The 19,130-nt window shown below is 47.0% G+C and overlaps 1 protein-coding gene across 1 annotated transcript in view; it reads left to right on the top strand.

Annotated features, from left to right (window-relative positions):
- Positions 1 to 17,404, top strand: part of LOC144159810 (uncharacterized) — a 79,134-nt gene extending 61,730 nt beyond the window's left edge. The window contains exons 11-13 of the mRNA XM_077691492.1: positions 1,962 to 2,205; positions 12,421 to 13,706; positions 17,277 to 17,404. Of these exons, the coding sequence (XP_077547618.1) occupies positions 1,962 to 2,205; positions 12,421 to 13,706 (1,530 nt within the window). The 3' untranslated portion in view covers positions 17,277 to 17,404. The remainder of the gene's footprint in view (positions 1 to 1,961; positions 2,206 to 12,420; positions 13,707 to 17,276) is intronic.
- The last annotated feature ends 1,726 nt before the right edge of the window (positions 17,405 to 19,130 follow it).

Genomic DNA, 19,130 nt, shown 5'->3' with positions numbered 1-19,130 from the left:
GAAAAGTTCCACGTCCCTGAAAAATAGGAAAGTCAAGGCACAGCTGACCACAGGGATCTCAAGCCTCTTAAACGTGGTCTGAAAATTGCAGACGCCCAGTGCTTGAATGGCCAGGAAGCCAAGCAGAGGAATTCTATCCACTGCCCGAACATACAGCTGATGCTTGGCGGACTTACCATGCCACGTCAAAGTAGCATTGTATGTGCCCAGAACTGGTAGGACGTTATCGCCTGGCTCGTTCAGCTCGCCCTCGACAGTCTGAAGCTTGGCAGGGATGCCAAGAAATACACTCGGGCTACTGAGACTTCGGCACCGGGAAGCTCTGCAGTGCCGGCCGAAGGTTCCGGTTTTTGCTTTCCGCCTTCTCTTTTTTGGTCATGCACACCACTTCGAAGCGGCGACTCTTCTAGCCAAATTTGCAGATGGAACGGCAAATGGGGCACTCCGCCCGCTGAAGCGATGTACACCCACCGAACGACCAAAGACGGGCAGGCCTATCGCTCGACGCTACCTTCTCTGTCTTTACTGGTGTAGCGGTAACACCAAGCCAAGGCAAATCTTGTGAGCCACGAACTTAGCACTCATTATCTGCGTCTTCGCACTGAAGCACTGGAGCCAAGGCCTCTTCCAACGTTAACTTGGGCTCCGGCAAAGCTGATCAGAAAGCTTGCGGTAAAAATACTCAACGACGAGGCTATCGCGAACGAGCCTATCTTCAACAGCAGGTGATTCATAGTTAGCGCGCTTTACCATCGTACAAAGTGTGGTTCAAAAAGTATCAGTAGTCCCACCCGGTTCCTCTTTCCGCCGGTGGAAGCCAGTACACTCGTACAACTCGTTCACGGAGTAAACGAAAGGGACGGTGAAGGCCTTCTTGACCGCCGCGAAGCACGTGGTGACAGCCGACAGGTCTGATAAAAGATGGCAGGGAGAAAACATTTCCTGATCTTCAAATAAGTATTATAAAATTCCTCTGCGCCAAAACAACCTCGGCTATTTCAATTTGCAACGCCTTCTCTCTTTCTCGCCGTAGCTTCGTCCCTTTTACACAAGGGAGCTCCACTTATGACAGACACCTTGGCATTGAGCTCTTTATGTTCAACATAACCGGCAGCATAAAAACGTATAGATTACGTCTTCACACATTTTGAATGACGCGTGGGATACATCCTTCAAGTGTTCGGGTTGCCGCCATTCGCCGCACCAAATTGTAACGGGATAACGGCATTACACCTAGAACCGGGTTTTGCCGACACTTCACGCAGTGGCCACAAACAGGCTGCTGGTTATGATTAGCCTAGCTTAGATATTCTTATTCATGTTTTATTTTTCATTATATCCCCATTGATTGCCAGCTTTATGACTTCATTGCTCTGGAATACAGCGAGCATGATATTGCGTTGTAACAATGCATGTTATATATGAATACTTTTGAAGGTAGTGGTAACCGTCATCCACACTTAATAGCTACTATAATATGAATTCAAACCGCATTTCACTACCAACTACACCTTTCATATAGTACCATCAGGAAGAATTTATTATGCCGCTTCAGCAAACTTCCCTTTCTTCGGTCTTTGAAGTAATTGTAGACTTTGTGGAGGGACCAAGCAACCTCAAATCTGAGATATTATTCTTGGATAATGAGAATTATACTGCGCTTTGTACTGTAATGTGGACGAAAGTTAACTGGAATGTAGTGTCGTACGTATATATGAGCAGACGACTGCTTGATAGTAGTGGGGAATGCATACGTTGTGTGATAAATCATGTGTACTGACAATGGAGACGGAGTATATGCGAACTAAATCTATTGAAGCCTGAATGACTTCTTTAATATCCCCATATGGCGTTAACAGTGCCTGCTGGGACATTTACGTGAAGTTAAAAATAGGGTCCATGGGCATTCCGTGTGCCCGTTGTGGCAGTTGTGGGGGTCCACCGTCTCGTTCCTTTTGCAGGTAACTCTGGGAAAGACAGCAATGTTTCGGTGTGGCGGCGAGACTGACCCACAGCGGAGCCTGAGTATCGAATGGCTCGTCAACGGCGAGCTCCTAGATCTCGATATCAATCCACGCCTTGTGGTACAAACTGACAACACCCTAGTCGTGACGCGGACATTCGCACATGACGCCGGGATATACACCTGCGTGGCACGTACCCAGCTAGACACCGACACCGCGGACGCCACACTCATCGTGAAAGGTTTGTCACGGGAACTACTTTTTGGAGGAGCTGTCGCGAATCGTATCGTCAGTGAGAGAACAAAGCGTCAATAATGAGCAAGTGAACTGCAACGGATGATGTAGGCTGTGATTCTCGCGATGCGGAAGCATTTTCATTTCCCGCTGCACCTGCCTAGAAGCAGCCCTCACCCTGCTAAAGCTGTTGGGCAGGGCGGAGGTTACGACCGGTACACTTGCCGCTCTGGCCTATTCAGGGGACCTAAAAATTCACCGAAATAAAACACACTTCCTGATGAAGTAATAGCTGTCGAACGTTTGCAATACAGCGAGAGGACCCCCATTTTTTAACATTTTGTGAGGTTTAACAGTCCAATGGAACAGCCGGGCTAAGAGGTAGGCTGTATAGAAGGGCTCCGGGTTAAATTCGAACCCCTGGGCAACTTTTTCTTCGCTCAAATCTCGACACATGCGCGTTTTTGCCTTTGGCCTCCATTACACAAGCAGCCACCGAGCTCGGGACCAAATTCACGTTCTTGTGCTGAAGTGCGCAACGCCTTAACCACTGAGACACCAGGTAACGTAGCACAGGAGAACCCACGTTTCAAGTACAAGAAATTGTTGATTAGTTACGGGGAAGGTGGTAAAACACCTGCAGATAACGATCGCTACAACGAAATTGTTGCATTAGAACTCTCGCTATATGCGAAGTAATTCATAGTCCCCACTGCAATATACATTCATGTGGAGACCGCGAGATACTTCGAATCAAGTAATTCAATATACTGCAATGTACGTATATTGAAAAAGGGATCAATCCCTTTGAACTTTATTATCGCTTGTAAGAAAGCCAGTTTCCTGTCCCAAAGAGTTTGATCAAGAATGTTTACTGCATATGACTTCATTTCACGGAGATCGCAGTGCCTACAAACTATTATTGCACTTGCATCACCTACTTGGATGCGTTTGACTAAACGCCCACTGGCCAAACGCAAACGAGAGAAAACTCTAGCATTAATAAATCTTGTGCTGTGCTGGAAACAGCGGTCGTAATATTTCGTTCTTCCTTCCGTCCGTGTTGTTCAGTGCTGTAAACATTTTTCACCGTGTATAACCAACATGCCAAACACGTTCTTAGCAAAATAAAACCGCGTAAACTGTACTTCAAAGAGCTGTTTGAGACATTGGGACATTTTTGTACGGTCATGCAAGCCGAACAGGCGAGAAAGTCGGCATCAAAAACAAGCCCAAAATACGTGAATATTGCAAAAATAATATTCAACAACGCAGCTTTGAATATTTATGCTGATTTCCATGCTTACAATAAAAGGCAGTGTTAAAGAATGACCCGGGAAAAATTACTCGACTAAGCGTGGCTCTTACACAATACGAAGACCCAAACGGGCGCATTTTCTAATAATCGCTCGTGCCCTCGGCGCTACAATGGCTCCAAGGCAGCAGAGCAGAGCACGGTGCTGAGTGCTGGAAAATCGCGTGGAAACTGGTAGGCGCTGAGTTATACCCCCTACCAATTGGCTGTAAACGCCAGTGAGAGAGAGAGAGAGAAACACTTTTATTGAGTCCTGTCGTCAGCGGTACGTGGTGGCCGCCGGTTGAAGCCTGGTGGCGACGGTGGCAGCCCTTGTGACCAGGTGGGTTTGCAAGTCCAGGTCCGAGCGACCGAAGACTTACAAGGCCCACTGGAGGACCATTGTCTTGCAAGTGTTCGGACATGTTTCTTGCGTTTATGCGTTCTGTAGTGAAGTGCCAGCTAGGAAAACACGTGCTTTACACCACCTCCCATCTGCCTCATAAGTCTCAATAACACTTTACGGAAAAAGGAACCCAGCAAACGAGCAGGTGAGACACGCCCCGGTGGCTCAGTGCCTAAGGCTTTGTGCTGCTGACCCCAATGACGCGGGTTCAATCCTGGCCGTGACGGAAAATTTTCCGGTGAATGCGGCGAACAAAAACGCAGGCCCCTACATTGAGGTTTGTGTCCGCGTTCGCGATGCCCAGGTGGTCAATATCATTCCGGAGCCCAATTCAATACGCCACTCCTCATAGCGCAGGTATAGCTTCAGCCCTATAGTGGACCTGCGCAACGCTTGTTTTACAGGTACTTTTCCGGCCCTACATCAGCTCTTCGTGTCGTTCGAATAAAGACACGAAAAGAATGAAGAGAACGTTATTCAATACTTACGTATACAAATACAAGAATGCGGCACTGACTAGGTCAAACCCGAAGCCTCCGGATGTGACGACGCAACGCGGGAACCAGACCCGGATGTCTCCAGGCACGCGCATTTTGAAAGAAGATTGCTATGAATTCGTCGGCCTCTTCTCACGTATTTTGTTTGTCGTTGTTGCAGCCGTTGAAAGGCATATTAAGACCAAAAAATCACGGAAACGGCTCGTTCCATGTTCAAGATACTCCCGGTAACGCCCTGTTTGCGCAGCGCGGAGTTACATCTGGTTGCGGTGATAAGGCACGGCGGCAACTTCTGTTGCCGTTCATAACTTGTACCCGAGTACAGGCATTGAGCTTCGCGATCGCTGTGCTGCCTGCCGCCGATTGTCAGCGGCGCTCACGGGAGGAGCGCAGCGTGGCTCATGTAGTGTTTTGGTTCCCTTTGGCTTCTTTTTGCCTTTCCGAGCCCTAAACAACTTGCTATGGTGATGTCTGTGCGCAAATAGCACGCTTAGGGAACTTCATAAAACAGCTGCGTCTTTGTAGACTGCTCGAAGGCCAACAAAAGCTATACGGGGACGCAGTTCTGCGCCCTTTTAGGCCGCTCTTACTGGCTTCGGCGACAGCAGTGCAAATCACCGCAGTCACCTCGGACTACGTCATGTACAAGTGAATTGTATTGTCGTCTTATTTAGACTTGGTACCAACACAGTGAGCGGTTGGTTTTGTTTTGCGAAGCGAAAAACGAATGCGGCTTTGTTTCGAATGTATGCGTAGCAGAAAAACATGTTTTGGGGATGTAATTGCACCATACCTGAGTTGTCAGGTATTGGGCAATATTTTGCCATTTACGGAAGTATAAGCACGCGAGAATATTAAGTACATTCCAAGTCTGTGTTTCGTTAAATATGTGCCCATGCACTCGCGCCTTACATTAAAGACCACGAAAAACTAAAACCACGGAAAAAGAAATGCTACAGAACAGCCCCTACGGGAATGAGAAAAACGCAGTGCAGCTTCAGAAATGCTAAAGCCGTTTGTCGAAACCTAAGAAAGCTAGTACACACCAAACCACGTAGATTCGAAATGCACTGATATTTCGCAAGACATCGGGGAGGAGGGGGGATGCACATAACTATCATTGTGCACAAATCCGGAGTGAAATCAAGAAACGAACTTTCTCGTAATTACGCATACAAGCTGCGCGTCCACTTTCTCGTTTTGTTTTTCGACTTCAACGAGCATCGGATCACTGGGGAACGCATTTTTGAAGTAGTTTACAGTGACTAAGTCTACAAGCGATAAACGGTATTGTTGGCAGGGTGTGGTATCTCAGAAGGCACTCTGATTTCAGTTTGTGCTGCATTCTGCAGGCTCTCTGTGTCATATGACGCTGTTTCGAAGAAGCGTTTAGTCGCGGACGCGGATTACTCTATAAGCCCGAATCCGCCTTGATCGCGGGATATATACGTATGTAGCAGATGATCGATTGGGAGCGCTGACCTCGCGATAAGACGACCCAGCATTAATTTTGTTGTCGTGTGCTGACTCCCGCGTAGAGTTTTGCATTATCCGTGGTACTTATTTCGTAGAATGTTCGTTAAATTTATGCAACATTGGCCTGTAAGGGTAGTGATCAATATCTGAGGTATGAACCTTAACTGTCGCTATCAGGTATGCGTTCTCCGCTAGATGACGTACGCACACAAAACCGATTTAGATCGTAGTTTATAGCCGGAGCATGACCATCTGAACAAACACTGCTTACGGAGATGCTGTTTGCAAATGTCACGGCAGTGGAATTACAATCAGCTCCACGCATATGGCGGTTTCGTGACGCCAGCCTGTGACACACGCCCGGCGCTTATACGGACGAACATACTACACTAAGATCACATCAAAAACATTACACCACACTTGCGAACAATTTGACTGCTCCACATAAACACGTGTTTCTAATGCACACAAACGGTAAATCTCAGTGGTGAACGTGTCGGAAAAGCAGCGGCGTCAGTGGTGATCCGGTCGGAGCCTCCCGCGACTACTTTTGAAACGGGCCGCTAGGGAGATTTCAGTGGCGCCCCTACAGGCAGCGCTCGAGGCGACACACTTCAACACAACGACGGGCAGGGGACTTCGGCAGTCTCCGCTATCTATACTCCGTTTCATACATCAAGTGCAACGCTGTGAAGGCTACACAAGTAGTCCGCAAAGAAAGAAGGTGTATCGCTCCGCGCGGTTTTGTAGCCGTGGGGTCTAGCGCGTCGCTCTGGAGAAAAGACGCTGAACTTTGGAGAACGTGGGTTCGAAACCGCGTTCCTACATTTCCTTTTTTTTTGTATCACATCTTCTGCGAGTTCGATTCTACATCTTATTTCGTTCCCAGTAACTTAAACACTACGCGCATGCGGAAATGAACGGCACGTATGGGTTCATTGGATGCATACCGTGCTCATTTGTGCGGGCCGAAACAAGCTCGCACCGATGTTTGACCAGTAATGGAGATTTTGTCGCGATTCTGCAGCATTGTCAGTTTAACTCCTTGATTCTAGCGGGACCTTTGTGCAAGAAAAACACGTTAATTGATTGATTAGTTAGCACAGCTGCTCCAACCAGGCTGGATTACCAACAGGTGCTAACGTTACACTTTCGTTTTCGCCGTTGCCCTGATTATACCGGACCGCCAACAGAGAAGGGGTTCAGTTTTTACCAAAACAGTTTGAAACCGACTTTGGCACTGCACTGTGGAGTAGCCAGAAGCACTTGGTGCGAATAACGTATCATTTGATATTCATGGGAAAGGCCAGAAAACAGATTTCTGTACCTTAGAATACTGATTTCTATCCCAGAAACGCGTAATACATATTTTAAATTTGTTATTCGCCACTTTCCAGTCCGAATATATGCAACATTTTTGTGAATTCTTGTGTGTGATTTATTTATTTCTTCACTACAATGTTTCACCCCAGAAACAAGAGTTATATTTTCTTTTGTGATGGAAAAGAGAGCTCTTTGGGCTAGGCTCTTATTCCGAAGATAATCATGGATAGGTCAATTGTTTTTACATACGGAACCTTGATATCGCCCGTTTTGTGTTAAGGAAATGCTTTGACAAAAAACAGTACTTGCTCATGAGTTGGGGATTTGCTGCCATACATAAATGCATGCAGAGGCAATACGGATTGTGTTACATACACAAATATTGCAAGAGGAGGCTGACTTTCGCGGTTTAAAAAACAAACTTTATTTATAGGAGAGCACCTTTGGTCGATTTCCTGGTAGGTTCCGACTTCTTCCTTTCGTTCCTTTCTTCCACCCAGTTTTTGCAGAAGTTCTATAACTGTTCCGGCTGTATACACTTCAGGACCGAATAGGACAGCAATACAATGTACTGTCTTTCATAGCACGGATGACATGGTGACATTAAACCCCACAAACAAAACCACACGACGAGGAAACACAGTTTGCTTTGTCGCTGTAACAAAGCCTTCTCGGGGAATCGGCTCGCCATGAAGCAGCGCGAGCAGGCTGAATAGAAAGGTGTCCACGCTCCAGCTCTGCCAGTTGACCCTCGTGAACAAAGCCGCCACTGACAGGTCACACATTCCTGGGAAGTTCAAGGATTCCCCCCTGCCCTGTCTTCGGAATTCCTTGATCGCCCGAAGGTACCTGCGGCGCCAGACAATGATACCAAGCTTCCGTATTCTCTTATCATACGTGAAGCCCATGTCCTTCATTAACCTCTACAAGGTGGTTTTCGTGAAGTTCGGCAAGTCGTCGTCTTCGTTGACAGCCTTTCGCACACTGTCCAGTGTCGGGATCTCCCTCTTGGCGTACATGCTCTGCACTTTCAGACTAATGACATGGACTCTGAAGCTGCCATGCTTGACGGTTCACCTGGTTTATATCGTCACATCGGGAGGTCTTTTCTTTGGAGACACAAAATTCCCACGCAGATACTCCGCCTTCAATTTCGTCATGGTACGGGAAGATACTCCGGTGTACTCGCTGACAACACTCAGTACTTCCTGCACACATTTCGCCGGGAAACGCATCCTGGTAGGGGCGTACACATTTGCAATTACTTGCTTGGCGTTCTTTGGCGACTTTGTTGTGCAAACCCTCGAAAAAATGCGTACACGAGGCGTGGTCGAAGCCCGAGAGCTTGACGCCAATTTTTCAACGCTGCCTCAAAGAGTAAACAAAAAACGGCATTCAAGGTTGCGCGGAGAGCGAAAACCTGACACGAAAGCGACAAACATAAAATACAAACTCGAATATTTACACCGTTTTTCGGCAACACGGACGTTTTTTTGTCAAGCTGATGATAAATATTTATGCTTTAAGCTGCCGGCGAAGCATTTATTCTTTCTGGCTCACCGCAAGCAACCCACTACTTTTGGTCGCGGAAGCACACAGCGCAAACAAGAGCGGAAGCTTTGACAGCGTTGCACTTGATGTATGAAGCGGAGTATAGTTGTCGGCGCTTTATCGGCACGGTTGTCGCGAAGCCGCCAAATTACACCGTCAAGAAGCGCAAAGAGATGCTTCTCAGGTCTTATAACCTTGACGATAGAAAGGTTTAGATGACCGTTTTGTACGATCCGCTCCGGTACCGGCGGCCCGCTCGGCGCAACCAGAGCCAATGCCGTTAGCCGCCAAGCACGTCACACATGCGCAATAGCGCTCCCGCTTGCTATCGGTGCGGAGCGGACCCTGCAAACGGTCAGCTAAAACTCGCTAAAAAGACATCCTGAATGCGGAGTGTTTCACTGCCCTCATTCATCCCGCGATGCGTCAGCATCGGGGAGAGTGGGAAGAGAGCAGCAGTCCCCCGGTTTTCGATACAGAGAGAGAGAGAGAGAGAGATAGAGAGAAGAGAGAGCAACCTTCAATGTGGTTATATTTTAAAATTTAAAAATGGAATATCTCTTTTATTTCTTCACGGGTCTTTATTATTCTCTTGGCGTCTATCTCTGCATGACACGAACAACAGACCTGAAGTCTGACAAGTACCGCAAAGAAAAGCGTTGCAGGGAAACTTTCAACATCCCAAACCAATTAACGAAACTTGCAGGCGACCGGGTACATTTCAGGAACTCACCGGATTGCCTTACGTCAGTACAGGCGCCATTCACGAGAACTAAGTATGTGACTGGTGTAATGACGTCACTAGTTGGTCCTCGACACGACCGCTACGCAACGATACGGATCAGTCGCCGGTCTTCATCAAAACAATTTAACGAACGGTGCCAGAGGGGACGCCACCTTTTAAGGTTGCATTTAAATTTAGGGCTCCCGCACCCCCGCATCCAAGCGACCCACGAAAAAACCGTCCCCTCCCCAATACGGGAACAGGAGTACATTGAAAGCCTGGCCAACCCAGTGAAACTGTAAATGAATTTCTTTTGAAACCCCTGTCAAATCGAATGCCCAACTCTTCACCAATCACAACACACTTTCCTCCGATCCCAACGCAACCCTTTTTTGGCGAATGGCGTGGCGCACCGTAGTGGCACTAGTGGGTTGGCAGTGTTAGTCTTTGGGCACATTCGCGTGGAGCCGTCTGGGGTCTTCGTTACGAGGCGCTAAGCAGCGGCTTGACAGTGGATGTTTGAAGTTTTTAATTATGTTTTTTCTTACTCGGGCCCAATTTTGACCAAGATATTGTATTTTCTCTGTCAATTAGCTGCGTCTCAGGTGATGCGGGACGCTGCTAGGCGGCTTTTGTTTACTTTAACTTAAAATTTCGCTATTTTTTTTTTTTTTCATTTTTCCTTCGGCGGTGCGCGCGGAGCGAGCTAACCTTAATTTTACTTCTAAACCAAAAAACACACCCTCGTAACCTTGTTTCTTGGAGAAAGAAGCACCGCAACATTGTAACTCGAAGCAACCTATTTTTGACTCATGGGAAACTTTGTGCAGATAGGGGATAAATTCTAGCCCATTATTGCTACCGTCCAGTAATTCCGGCCTATCAACATCATTTCTTCTTTTTGGTTTTTTATTCATTGTTTCATAAATTGCCCTCAGAACAAGGGTTAGTAAACCGGCTTTGGACAGCTCATACGTACATGGCTCGAATCACTCTTCTGATGGTCAAAAGGGTCGCCGGCAATATGTCGGGGCCCCAAGCTATGTTCTCAGGTCAGTTGTTGAAAAAAATGATTAGAGAAATGAAAACAGGAAATTATTACGTTGATAGGCCTGCGTTATTGGGAAGTAGGAATAAGAGGCTAGAATTAAACCCCTATCTGCACGAATTGTCCCAAGAGTTGAAAAATGTGGGTTCGAGGGGCGTTGTGAAGGTTCCCCTTTGTCTGCTGGAAAGAAAGTTGCCAGGTTGTGCTTTTAGGTTGAAAATTGTGGTGACTATTACCGCGGAAAGAATGTCTGCAATATCAAAGATGACATAAGGTTTGTCGCGGCCAATGTTGGGTGTGTTTAAGTGCTTCCGCTTTCTTGTGGTAAGGAATACGTTGGAAAACCGGCAATGTCGCCAAGGTTCACCCTAAAGAGCATGAATTGCCCTAGAAAGGAGCGATTTTGTCGCACCCCTGGCCGCATTGCAGCTGTGTCGGTGCCGATGTGGGTGCCGGAAGATTTCCTGTGACACAAACATTGTTTTTAGGCATGCGCACCGAATGACTAGGTAAATAGCCGAATCGTTCCACGTAAGCTGGAGAGGTAACAATTGGGAAGGCTTCTGTTTGGTTACACGCGAAAGAGATTCCCTATGCACGCAGCTAGCCAGTCGCACACTTTGTAGTAGGTGTGTTTGTTTTTAGTTGGGCAGAGCCTAAGTCTTCTATAAAGGGTGTCTGGTCCGGTCAGTGGAAGGATAATTTTCTTTGCTTTTCCTAGTTTAATTTTAGTTGAGAGTAGCGCTCGTCCTGTTGTACTTTCTTGCATTGTTCAGTGTGGCGCTGTTTGAAGATTTCATCATGTTATCTCGGTAGGCTGGAGATCGAAGGCTCAAAACATAAAAACCGGGCAGTTGTGTTGAAAATAAATTTGACAGAATTTGCGTCTTGAAGGGATTTGAACAAAGGCCCATCGCATTTCGAGCCTCCCACGCATATCAAAGACCAGCGCAGCTGACATAATACGTTTGAATAAACATAAACCCACTGAATGTGTCGTGGCCATGGACTAGAGACGCCTGAAGTAGGCGTGTTCTGCGGACTACGTGCGAAACGTGTGCATTCTACTTACAGAAGTAACAACTAACCGGGTAGCCCAACAGTTTCTGGCTCAATGATCTTCTTGCCTGTCGATGCCAACACGGTTTATACCGAGTCGTTGTAAAAGAGAGAGAAACAGGACGGGAAGGAAAGGGTTATAGTTGACCTATTGAATGCATTGGGGAATTTTGGCTAGCAACTTGTCTTTGAGACGTGTACTGGGGCCACAGTAGTCATTTTATCTCGCCAACAAAAGCAATAGTCGTAAACGAGTAGCAAAGTGCACCCCGCTAAATGTACTCTGATTGGCGATGAGAATGCGGGTATGTGGAGTGAAGATGAAAAAGACAAAAAGTTTACTACGATGAATGAAATGATATGAAGTTAGCCATTCGCCAATAGGAGGATCGTGGTTGCGGGCATGGCTACAGTTTAAGGAGTGCTTTGGTGTACTCGTATACTTGTGTAACGATCTGAAATAAGTTCTAGATGCGACAGTCGCGAGCATCTCGCCAAGGGGTTGTGTCAGAGGAAGCGCCATAAAAATCAACAGAGGGGCGAGTAGAGGAACGGTAGGAGGGGAGGCCGTAGCGCCTTTTTTTTTACCAGTACCTGCCACTACAGAATCAGTGTGTCGGGTCTGACATAGTAGCGGGAACTGCGGGCTTAGGCACTTGAACTGATTTCTGGCAAAGTGCACCCTATATCATTCGCAGATACGCTATATCTTTAGGTACTTGTTTTATCGACCCCAAGTATAACCACACCTTTCTTCACGCTATGTCATAGCAATCAAGTTGCTGCGTAAAATGGGATATTTATCCCAAAGTGTGGCATTGAGCCTCTACTTTTTCTGCTGCAGACGTTCCGAGCCCGCACTACCTGCTGCAGGTGCATTGCGACAACCGTGTCGCGCTTCTCGAGTGGATTCCTACAGGAGAATTACAGGCTTCCATCCTATCCTGCAGAATCCAGCACAACGCCGGGTTCAACTTGGAAGACTGGGAAGACACGTTTGTGAACGTCCCGGCAACCGACACGAAGTTTCAAGTGCCGATGAGTCCCTGGGGCAGCTACAGATTTCGAGTGCTGGCACGCAATGACGCTGGCTTCTCGAAGCCTTCCGAAACATCCGTGATGTGCGTTACACCTGAGGACGTTCCAGACAAGAACCCCGACCACGTCATGGGACGTGGGGAACACCCTGACAACCTGGTCATCAGCTGGACTCCCATGCCGCCTGCCGAACACAACGCGCCTGGATTCTTCTACAAGGTGCTTTGGAAGCGCGATGACCTTAGCAAGGCTCCATGGAAATATAAACATATCGAGGACTGGAAGCAAGATAGGCTAGTCCTGATCGACCAGCCAACGTACAAACCGTTCCGCATCAAGGTCGAGGCACGCAATCGCAAGGGGAAGGCGAACAGTTCGGCTGCAAAGGTAGTAGGCTACTCGGGCGAAGATGTGCCGCTCACCGCCCCCGACGACTTCATGCTGGTACAAGTTGTGGACACACGTTCAGCCGAATTCTCATGGAGCCCTGTGGATCCGGAGACCGTGCGCGGTCACTTTCGGGGCTACAATATTGAGACGTGGACTTCAGAAGAGGGTGAGGGTATGCGGCGGGAATTAGTTGTCCCTACCGACGCCACAACAGCGATGGTGTCTCTCTTCCGACCTTTCTCGCGGAATCTCGTCCGCTTGCGCGTATTCAATGACAAGTACAATGGGCCGTCCTCAGATGTTCTCGAATACCTGACGGCGGAAGGTACCCCTGGTCCGGTTGACTCGCTTGAAGCAATCCCTTTAGGATCGACGGCTCTCTATCTCGCCTGGAAGGAGCCTGCGGAGCCAAATGGCGTGCTGACGGGCTACTTCATCCAGTACAGTGAATTTCGCGGTACACAGTTTGGACCAGCCATGGAGCGGGCAGTACCAGTGGGCGGAAGACGTATATTCCGCGCCAAATTGATAGGCCTCAAACCGCGCACCACTTACAATATTGCTATCCACGCAAGCACTAAAAACGGTTTAGGTGAGCCTTACATCCTGAACACCAGCACAGGCTACCTGTCGGAGCGATTGCCAGACGTACCAGACTTCTCTTGGGTCCACCAGCCAGACGGCGACAAGGAAGGAGTTTAGGTGTGTGGCCGCCGGGATTATTTGCCGAAAACAACTGCTTGAGGAGAATATGTCAAAGAATGTTCAGTTTTATATGGTTTACAGGGAAGCCACTCATAACAGGTCTTTTTTTTTTGGTGCCCCAGAGGATAATATTGTAGTGTCGCACCATAACGACGCTAGGGAGAATTTTCCACTGTGGTACCATGGTAACATGCTGCTGTACACCAGACTGCAATGGTTTGGATTCATGGTCACTGCGGGTGTTTTTCTCTATGTGTCGACAAGACATGGAAAACAACCACAAGACACCAACGGAACACCCGCGAATTTAGTACCTCGGCACACGTTAGACGAACCTTCATAGTGCGAATTCAATTTCAAATCCTCAGCATCCACTTGCCTAATAGCCTATAAGTAGTCTCAGTGCATGCATTTTTTACAATGTTTGAGTTTGTCGTAGCAGTACAATGGAGGCTTCCTCATAATTTCGGGAATTCACAACAACGTAGAATTATTTAGAGCGCTTCTAATCTTCCGTGGACCAAAGGTGTTGGTAAAATTTTTCTTATATTCGATGCGTTGAACAAGGTGGCATGAACATCACTATTATTACGTATTTAATCGATCTATTTTCAAAGTACAGATTTTAAATTTATTACGAGAAATACGAATTCCGGCTGCAGCGAATGACAGTGTCTATACTTTTGGCTCTGAAAGTGACTCTGACATTGGTCGCTAAGCGCTAGATTTGGTCGCGGGTATCATTGCATTTTATCTGGCACCAGCGCGTTGGCTTGGGCTTTCTTGTGCTTGTAGTTATTGCAGCAGTATTGAGGGGACGGGAGCCAGATGTCCATGACAAAAAAAACAAAAAAACGATAAAAAACTACACCGCAGTTAGGACAATAAAAGGTATTTATTCACTGTTCCTAAACTTCTACATATAAGTATATCGTCGTGATTTTTGTAGTTATGCATTTTATAGTTTTGTAGTTTCAGGGCCCGGGCAGGGCTGGGACTACAAGTTTGAGAAAAATGTAAGTGGCATAATATATAAAAACGAAAAAGGACACATACAATACGCACCCAGTTCGTCAGCAGAGTTCATGCAATGATTGAGGATCAGTCATATTAGAGTACTGAAAGAAATAAAATAAAAAACATACCCAGAAGCAAACCCGCGGACGAGAAAACTGTGCAGGTAAAAAGCACAATTTTCAGCGGGGTAAACAACTACAGAAGTACGGAGTGTAATCCCACAATAGTGAGGTTTTGGGCGTTAAATTACAACATAGTACAACAAAAAGGAAATCGCGAACATTAAATACGCACTTTGCGCTGAGTGCAGAACTTGATGAACCTGTTTACACGGGACCTGAAGTGGCTAACGCTGATGTAAACATATTGTAATGAGGAGATGACACTAGCTAATTTGAAAGGCGATTTTCTCCTATTACCGCGGGATAAAAATTAATAATGCAAAGTGCTGGTGTCGCATGCACCAAAAAAGGTCTTATTTGGTGGCAATATTCAAATAGGCTTGAAATGTACGAAAGTTTACACAAGCAATATATGTAAAGGGGGAGGGGATAGCGTACCTTGGAGAGGCTTCAAATGCGTGAAAGTTTACACAAGCAATATAGGTAAAGGGGAATGATAGCGTACTTTAGAAGTAAACCTAAACGTTTCCCTTGGCGGTGTAACTAAATGCTTGAGAAGTTTGATTTCATCTTCCAAATGCTTGCTGTGTGCTCATAATAGCTTGAAATTAAACAAACCGAGCGATTATGCATCGCGCACACCGCAGGTGTCTTATTTCAATACTGGTATTGCTGGTAGCAGCCGCATGTCGTAATTCTGGCCTGATAACATTTCGCAACTCTGTGGGGGCCTATACGAAAGTATCTTTAAAAGTTCTCATTTGGCAGCCAAGGTATTCTCCTGGTTAGCAACTGTACAGCTAGTATGCTGTTCACAGGAAATATTGCTTCATATACACACGCCCAAATAGTACATGTAAAGACGTGCAAATTCAATGATAACAAAGTGTTTTTTTTCCAAAATAGGTAAACTGAGCAGACCTCTGCGCGATCGCTGCGTCACTTTGAATATCACGATGTTCAACTTGATAAGGCCACCTTCTCACATTGTGGTGTTGTATCCGGGTGTAGTGTAACTCACATGTGTAGTGCTCGTGATTTTCCATAACATAACGCCATCAAGAGCACCTGTAGGTACAGCATTGTCTGTTAGGAGATAATAATTTCAATGCATTTATCAGGTTAACCAAGTATGCTTTAGCGGCAAGTCCTGCTGGTACAAAATAAGTTTGGCCAAGTGAACATGGTGAGCGACCTACTGCGTAGGAACGTGACCATCTAAAGCAAAGTCGAAACGCAGCCTAATAGACGAAGTCAGCGCTTTCATTTATCTCACCCGTTGTGTTACCCGGTAACAATATGTGGCACAAATTCCGCATTTGAAAAAGTGAATGTGTAAGATGTCCCTGTGGCTGATCTCAGGTCGTACACCTCTACGTATGGTTGCCTTCGAGACACCTAATCAATAGGACAAGGGCTACTTAATAATAGAGTCCTTTATAAGTATCCCTACTAAGCAGGAATGAAGCGCTTCAGGTCATTTCTTCTGCGGGTATGTATCAGAAACACACCGAGCGACTTATTTTGGGAGAGTGTTGTCTTAGAATACCTAAGCATGAAAAGTACTGGTTTTTGAGCTGCCTTTTTGCTTAAGGGTCTCCGTGGCTTTACAGGGAGGACAACAATTTTTACAGGGAGGACAACAGGGAGGACAACAATAAGGACAAGAAGTTTGTTAAGTGCTGACGTAAGCGATTTAAAGAGTGTTTGTTAGTGAAGGGGCTCGTTGAATCTTCAGTGGAACAAAGCCTTTGTCCCTGGTAGAAGATGTTGCCAATGATGGAAAAGACAGTGTTGTATACTAACGAAGAAACACGGGAGTGCCGCCTTGTGCACTTCGGAACATCTTCGAAATTTATCAGGTTCTGTCACTCTAAGCAGGATGCCATACCTGAAAATCTGCTCTTCGGCACAAAAGTAGACACTCAATGCACTATCAAACACGCTTCTATCAGCCAGGAAGACGTCGAGAAACGTCTGCTTCGCAGTCCCGGGTTCCCTTCAACAGGGAGTGAATACCTGACGCAAGAAGATGTGGAGTGGTCTAAGCCGCCGTGTTTCACTATCTCTCCTCGAAAAAAAATAAAGGCGGAAGTTCTCGTCCCAGAGGAATAAAGTTTATGTGATGGAATGCAGATTTCCCTTGGTTACGATGAACAAACGTTTACATTTGGCGAGCAATGATGATTTAGCTGCTAAGCGGAAGTTTCTTCGGAGAACTCTGGCTGATGCTCTAAGACGTGGCTTTCCACTAGAAACGCAGTAAACTCGCAACAATTTTTTAAAGCAACTCGACAAGGGTCAGTGGATGTACTTCCTGACACTATTTTTTCAAATCGGTCCAGAGTGGCTTCCTTCTGCGATACTTTTTTTGCTCAAGTTTTTTATAAGGCTCTCCCTCAAATTCTTGGTGCATGGTATGTTGCAGGTAACATGGCTCCCCACAACTGAGCGGTACCCGGGCACCAACTTTTACGTCCAGTACCGGCGCAAGGGCGACGAGACTTGGGAGACCACTATGCTAGAAGAATACGAAGACAACACCGTAGTCCATGGCCTGGAGAAAGCCGTTTATGAGTTCCGAGTCATCGCTGTTGACGGCAAGCACGAGCAGCCCTCAAAAGTTTTGGAAGTCGACACTGGAGGTCTAGGTTAGCCCTGATATTGTTAGCATAGAAAAAATCACATAAAACGGCTGCAGAGCATGTACGGCGTTTGGGTCCGTGTAGTCGCCACTCTTAAAAGCAGCTCTCTCGCCACCAAAGGTAGGAATTCAATCCCAAAGGTAACTTTTCCTGTAAATGTTTCTACTTCCCTAACAAAAACCTTTCGTTAGACTTTTTAGTTGTGAACCAACTGCGATTCACGTCAGCTGTCAAATGCTATCAAAAGCTTTGAAAAAAACGCAAGTCGACGTGGTCAGTGAAACTTTGTAAAATTCTGCCGATATGGCTAGTCTTTCAATTGAATGACACTGTAGGCCATCTAAAAACAGCGCAAAGATGGAAACGGAAGAAGCGACAAACTAGAGCACTGAATCATCCCTCTAGTTTTTCGCTTCGTCGGTCCCTGTATTTGCGCTGTTTTGAGTTTCAATAATGTGTGCCTAACACAGCGTTAAGCATTAGTATGTAAGGAATCTATCACCTGAGAATCTCTTACAAGTAGGTGCATGTTAAAAAAACGGTTTGCCGTCTCATTTCTTGCCTCCTGGTAAATGGCAGTTCTAACGAATCCGGGACATCATTAATTTCGTATAACTGTTTTCGTATTGTACTTCGCGGAAGGCTGTGCGTATCAGAAGAGGCCCGCCTGAGCCGTCCTAGCACGCGCACTGTTGCGTATCGGCCGAGATGCCGCGCAGTTCCGCTAACTCCAAATTTAAAGAAACATCCCCCTCGTGAGGGGCACGATCAAATGCAGAGCATTTCCGGGGGCGCACGACGTTAAGTAGTTTGCGTTGCGTTAATGTTGTTGCACTTGTGGCAACTGCTGACGAGAGAGCGCGGCGATGAGTGCGTTCCATCCTCGCCGACACCCGCCTTTATCACGCCACGATCACGCCACGCGCGCGCGATGCTGACGTGACGATCACGCCACAGATGTTGTTGATCCCGCGACGCGCGCGCCCCCACCGGTTGGGCGCGAACCGACCGCGGAGAGAGCGCGCGATGCGAGCGGAGAGTAGGCGAGGAGGAGCGGGGCCGACGGGAGAGCGCGGCGATGAGTGCGTTCCAGCCTCGCCGACACCCGCCTTTATCACGCCACGATCGCGCCGAGAGGGCGCACCTGTGAGCGATGCGGACTACTACGGACGCCTAGAACGGATGACATCGTGAGTTAAAGAAATTCTCTGCATTTAAAACGCACAGGCAGATCGCTTTGCGAAAGGTACACCCTCCGCGATCGTAAGTCGTCGTTTTGCATGCGTGAAGAGCTGAAGTAGCTGGCATGTTTTTTACAGCGACAAAAAGGGCCACAAGAGAGCGTGTGCACGCTCCCGCTTTTATATCATCAACAGCTATGTTTGTGTCAGAGCTGCGTGCGTGCTTTTCCCTGCTGTCCCGATGTTACCTCTCCTCACCCATGACCACACTGGTCACGGCTTGTAATGATGCCAGGTTTTAAGTGGGTCTACTTTTGACTTTGTTGATGGCGAATGCCGGTGCCTTCACAAATGCCCTGACAAAGCAGTCTATGGTCAAGAGCCGTTTGTTGTCTTGTTCCGCATTAGTATTTCCAACTGGTGTTCGGAACGCGAGTTCTTCGTGCAGAAATCATT

This window comes from Haemaphysalis longicornis, unplaced genomic scaffold (assembly GCF_048455015.1).
Source record: "Haemaphysalis longicornis isolate Haplotype H1 unplaced genomic scaffold, Haemaphysalis longicornis Haplotype H1 scaffold_10, whole genome shotgun sequence".
NCBI classification, from domain to species: Eukaryota; Metazoa; Arthropoda; class Arachnida; order Ixodida; family Ixodidae; genus Haemaphysalis; species Haemaphysalis longicornis.
The sequence above is the reverse complement of the archived record's forward strand: the minus strand, read 5'-3'. Positions and strand labels throughout refer to the sequence as shown.